This window comes from Perognathus longimembris, chromosome 11 (assembly GCF_023159225.1).
Source record: "Perognathus longimembris pacificus isolate PPM17 chromosome 11, ASM2315922v1, whole genome shotgun sequence".
Taxonomy (NCBI): Eukaryota; Metazoa; Chordata; class Mammalia; order Rodentia; family Heteromyidae; genus Perognathus; species Perognathus longimembris.
This window is the reverse complement of record NC_063171.1, coordinates 11045276-11051138: the sequence shown is the minus strand read 5'-3', so window position 1 is coordinate 11051138 and position 5863 is coordinate 11045276. Positions and strand designations below refer to the sequence as shown.

Here is a 5863-nt window from a genome sequence, read left to right as displayed (position 1 = left end):
ACAAGGAAGAATATGTGCCAGACACATGTGTCCCACAATTACTGACTGCTATTTTATGGAAGTCTGATCTATTCAAAGCCAAATGATAAAGAGTTAAACAAAGACATGCTGATGAGTATTTTTTTTTAAAGGAAAAAAAGAAACCTTTTTATCTTTGGCCTTTTTAACCATCTCATACAAACCAACTACTTTATAGTACAGCTAAGTACATACACAAAAAAAGTTACTGGAATGCTCGGAATAAGATTTTTTTGTTTTGTTTTTGCTTTTTATACAAGGGTTGTTTTTTTTTCTCCTTTGAGATTATAATGAACATGGTCACACCACAAGTAGTCAGAAGTAGGACAGAATGCTCTGAAGGCTGGTTTGGTCATCCGAGATCATTAAAAATGGCTGACCCCTAACAATATGTACAAAAATATAAAATGTAAATAAAAAATACAAATTTTCCTTTTTAAAGTACTTTTAAGAAAAAAAGCAGGGCCTTGGAAGTTTTGGTATTTTCCTCCCCTGTTGCAAATTCTCGTTGTGGTTTTGGTGGGTGGTGGAGAGCTTGGTGATGCTGCCCGCAGTGGGCGGCGGGCCTCTCTACTCGAAGGTGACCACGTTTACATTCTGAAACGGGAAGTGGAGGGTGAATAGGTCACGGCGGCCTTTTTTGAGTTAATTTTTCCTTTTTTGCTGTCTAGTCATCCTCATCAGTCTTCTGCTTTTTGGTATCAACATCATCATCCTCATCATCTTCAGCTGCCCATTTGCCTGTAGTTGCATCGGCCTCCTCATCTTCATCTCCATCCTCCTCCTCACTATCACCTTCTTCCTCCTCCTCCTCTTCCTCCCCACCTTCTTCTTCTTCTTCATCTACCTCATTATCAGCCTCTTGCTCCCCATTTTCCTCATTAGCTGCACTCCCGTTGGCAGGAGCGTCTCTTCCATTCTCCGTCTCCTCCACAACTTCCTTCTTCTCCTTCAAGTCCTTGGTGGTGATCTCGGAGCTGGTGTCCACAGTCGCGTCTGACATGGTGGTGGTGGTGGGGGGGGAGGGCACGCCGGTGATCCGGTGCAGCAAGGGGACGAAAAAAAAAAAAAGAAAGAAAGAAAGCGAGGGAGTTGGGGGCAGGAACTCAGGCGAGGGAGCTGCCAGAGTCAGCGGCGGCTGAGGAGGCACGCGGCGGAGGAGGCTGCGGCGAGCAGGACGCAGGAGCAATGCAAAGATGGCTTTTCAGAGCAGCCAGTGGGGCTGCTGATGAGTATTGAAGTAGAGGATATGGTAATGTACCATAACACAAGAACACTCATCTATCTCTATAGTGAGCACTTTTTATCTGAATGTGTGTATTTCCAAAACAGTTGCATCTACTAAGCAATAATAATATTTAAATTCTAGCCCTCTGCAGTTAAGCTAGAATACAAAATCACAAAACTTCTTTTGGCCAAAGATGTCATTTCAAAGCTTAAGCTAAGATCATTACATCTTTGACAGAACTTGAACCTCAGAAATGCTAGTGATGAACAGCTTTGCCGTGCCTCCTGATCTTTGATACCAGACAACTCAATATGCCTCATGCTCCCGATACTTTAGACAGGGTGGACCCCTCTCTCTGTGGAGATTTACCAAATACTTGGGAAATTCCTGGTCACTGACTCATTTCCACTGTGCTCATCTCCAGCAATAATATTTTTTGTTCAGTCCCTGCTACACCTCATGAATGTGGGTATTGGAACTGCCTGGCCCATCATGATCCTTGCCTAATCAGTTTTTGATCTGCATAGAGACAAAGCCCATGGAGGTCTCACTGTTTTCTCTCATTGCCTAAAACTCTTCCATCTCTTAAAATTGGGATTACAATGCTACTTTTATGATAAAATTCACTCCCTAATTTTCACTTACCACCCTATCTAATCTTCAATTTAATACAAATTTCAATTCCATGATGTTTAATTTTTCTTCCATTTCATAGACACTTTTCCAGATCCAATATTTTATCAATTCAACCAGTGTCTCATCCTTTTGATCTTCCACCATTTTTGGTTTATCTTTCAACCACAAACCTAAACCAACTAATTATCATCAGCACCCTACTCTCATTTTGATAAAGATTTCTAAGGAAAATCACAAAATTGTTCACATTGAGTTCATTGTCTCTGGTCACAGATAAACCTGCTTGGGAGTTCCTAGTCTATTCATTACACAGCCTGTTTAAAATATTTGCCAGGCTGGGAATATAGCCTAGTGGCAAGAGTGCTTCAATTGTATACATAAAGCCCTGGGTTCGATCCCCCAGCACCACATATATAGAAAACGGCCAGAAGTGGCGCTGTGACTCAAGTGGCAGAGTGCTAGCCTTGAGCAAAAAGAAGCCAGGGACAGTGCTCAGGCCCTGAGTCCAAGGCCCAGGACTGGCAACAAAAACAAAACAAATAAACAAAAATAAATAAATAAAATATTTGTCATTCACTGAAGTCTACTCTCACAATCTGACTTCTATCACATATCTATTTCATAGAGAAGATGTGCTGTAAATTAATATTGTGTTTTCAAAGACATGTACTTGAGCACACACTTAGAATTCATGATTTCCTTCTCAGTAGTAAAGTAAATCTCACTTGAATCATTCTCCTCTCACACAACCTGAATTAAAGGCTGTTGGTGCTCACTTCCTCTCTCCTACCACCTTCCATCTACAGCTTTTCTCTCTATACATCCACAGACATAATTCTCCCTGTTTTAGTTTCCTTTTATGGGTTCTCATTGATTTATTCATTTATACTCATTTATTTATAAGTGAATATCAAAAAGTTTTCATTTATCAAATTTAAAGAACATTTTTCAGTTCTTGTTTTCAACTCAACCCTTGGCAATTACTGGCTCCTTGTTTTGGTCTAACTTTTGTTCTGTGGTATTATTTTTTTCTTCTGCACATATTTTTTCTTATTTAGTTCTAATTAAGAATTTATTAAATCAGACTGCTTAAAAATAACTAATTACTGTCAACATACATTTCAATGCCATTAAGTATTAAAATTGTTTATAAACTTCTAAAAATGCTTAAGACATTTTCTTTACATGAAAATTTATGCAGAAGCCCCATATTTATATGTTTACTAATCTGTTATTCATTTATTTAATGCCTGTATAAGAGGTATTCAGTGTTCTAGGCAATAAGACACAATTATGAGCAAGATAGTTGCTGTGTTATATATATTACATATGTTTTATGTCAAGTATATATGTTTGAAAAATATGCACATATATACATTTGTTCCTAGTTATTAAAAATTATATTCCTTTTCTCTTCAGTATAAAATAATTACCCAGCTAAACTCATGCAGCCTCATGACAATAATTGACATCTACATACTAAATTCACATACTCCAGATTTATATATACAATGGTTGATTAGACATATTAGATACACAATGTGTATCTCAAGCTTACCAAGTTAAAGTAAAATTTCTGATTTTTTTCCATAAAATCTCATGCCCTTTACACTGTAGCTAATAGCAACTGTAGACACATAGTTCTTCAGGGTGATTACCATGGTAGAATTTCCAGTCCTTATCCTTAATGCCCTTACCATTTAGCCAATATCAATAATTACCGAGTTACTATCTTCAACGTATATGTAGAATCCATTTATTTCTCTCCATTTTCACTGTTACCAGCCTTCTGCAAAGAAACACTGCCTCTTGAATGTAGCAGCAATAATCACTAGATGCTATGTTGAAAACAAACTATACAACTTATGGAGGAGGGGGATCAGGAGGGAAGAGATGACACTGCTCAACAAGAAATGTACTTATTACCTGGTTTATGTAACTATAACCCTCTCTACATCATCTTTGTAATATAACAAATAAATAAATTTATAATGTACACATATGTGTTTTAACACACACACACTCACATTGTTAAAAAAAGAATTGCCTCTTACTTAGCTTGTTTTCAAAATCTTACTGGTATCCCTGATTTAACCACTTTCTCTTACAGGGTACTGAAGTCCAATAGCTAAGGAACTGTTTCAAACCTAAGTGGCATATGCTCCTTGCTTCAAATACTTACATGGCTTTCAACCCCACTCAGGGTGAAGACCACAGCCTTACCTGACTCAGGTTTCCCTATTTTCTGTTCGTTACTCCTCATTTACTCTAGCCACTCTGACATCTGTACTATACCTCAGATGTGCCAGGAAGGCTATTTCTGCAGGACCTTGGCCCATTATGGACTGAACTTTACCTTGCTAGCATTTTGATTAATCTTTCCTTTCAGCAAGTTTTTTTTCAAAGTTTCCCTTTTAAGCCTATTCTGATGACTTTATTTAAATATATCTATATATTTTTCTATCAAAGCAATTAAAGCTTTTTTATTGAGAAAGTCTGTCCATCTCTCTCACTTGTGCACGTGCACACACACACACACCTTTCAATGTTTTGTCTAGTCATCTTTCTGTGAACTTTTACTATTTTATTTACTCTTCAATCCTTTCTCTTTTCCTCTCTTTGTTTCATTCACTGATGCATCCTTGAAAAGGAATGCAATAGATACTCAAAGTATGTAAACATACCAAATTTATAGCTTTTTTTCTGCAGATAACCTAAATTTTTCTAAGGCTGTAGTAAATGTATATTGTATCTTCATGCAAGTTGAGTGGATTTTATTCTAGGGATTATCTAAATTTGCCTCCTTAAGAAGAAGATTCTAAAGTTACATATATATGCTGATTAATAGGGAGTGATCTTTGCAACATCACCCATAGTAAATTCAGTGAAGCAGAATTGGATACAGGGAAGAAATTAAACTACAATGTAGTTGCAAAAGAAACCCCAGCTCTAGAGATGAGATGGTCCTCAAAGCTGTCCCAAATCACAGCAAGAATGTTGTCCTTCTTACTCCCATGTTAGGATGGGCTTCCCTGAAGAAGAGACTTGATTGTGTCTAAGAGAGACAGGGCCCTTCAGGAAAAGCAATTTACTAACATAATTTTTTTTTAATGGGCACCTGAGTCTCGAACGAGGGTCTGAATTCGCAGTCATATTTAAGACAAAATGCTAGATAATAGGGCACATTTTCAAATTCATTATATTTTACAATTTGTCAAATTGGTTGTGACAAATGACTATTTCTCAGGATGAGAAACATTGTCTTTTGTGTGATCCTAGATCAGAAAAGTCACTAAAAATAGAGAAAACATGATTTTAGGTATGGGTGTACATACTTACTTAAGATGGTTATTGCATCTGAAATGCTGGCTTCATATATATTGACCTGTGATGGTTAAACACAAATGGACATGGAAGTGAAAGTGTGCAGGCATAGCATTCCATTGCGAAACTGAGATGAGATTAGCCAACAGCAAAACATTTTTCTCAACAGGGATACACTGAATGGCATATTAGATCATCTTAATGTTTTTCACAATTGAGCAGTTTAATCTCACTTTTGCTTCTCGCTCATAGCTCAATCTCTGTTTGTTATATATCATTCACACTCAGTTAATCTGCCACCAGGTTTTGATGGCCAAGGCAAGGTGTTCTTGAGATAGGAACATGAACATCTATAAATCTAAAACCTTGAGATATTGGGATGTCAGATACCAAGCATACTTGTCCTGGGATAGAAGGATGTATTTTTCCTGCTTTTCTTTTCTATTACTAACTCTAGCCCTTCCCTTCTTAGTACTCAACACACCATTAAAAAGAAATAAAAACATTGAGAGTAGATTTGAGTATTAGGAGCTTATGGAAATCTAAGCACTGCACCAAGTGCTCCATACATATTATTTTATTTGTGCTCAGCATATCTGTGGCAGGTGGGCTTCCCTGACATGGAGAAATAGGGTCATTGGAGGATTGGTGCTTTTC

General features: G+C 37.4%; 1 protein-coding gene across 1 annotated transcript; it reads right to left on the bottom strand.

The window, feature by feature from the left end:
- Positions 1-453: 453 nt before the first annotated feature.
- Positions 454-1079, bottom strand: LOC125359275 (prothymosin alpha-like). The gene has a single exon (XM_048356925.1). The coding sequence runs from the start codon at positions 1019-1021 to the stop codon at positions 686-688; it is 336 nt and encodes a 111-aa protein (XP_048212882.1). The 5' UTR covers positions 1022-1079; the 3' UTR covers positions 454-685.
- Positions 1080-5863: the final 4784 nt, after the last annotated feature.

What these genes read in the sequence shown, in the direction of transcription:
- LOC125359275 (XM_048356925.1), bottom strand. Translation starts at nt 1,021, where the DNA reads ATGTCAGACGCGACTGTGGACACCAGCTCCGAGATCACCACCAAGGAC.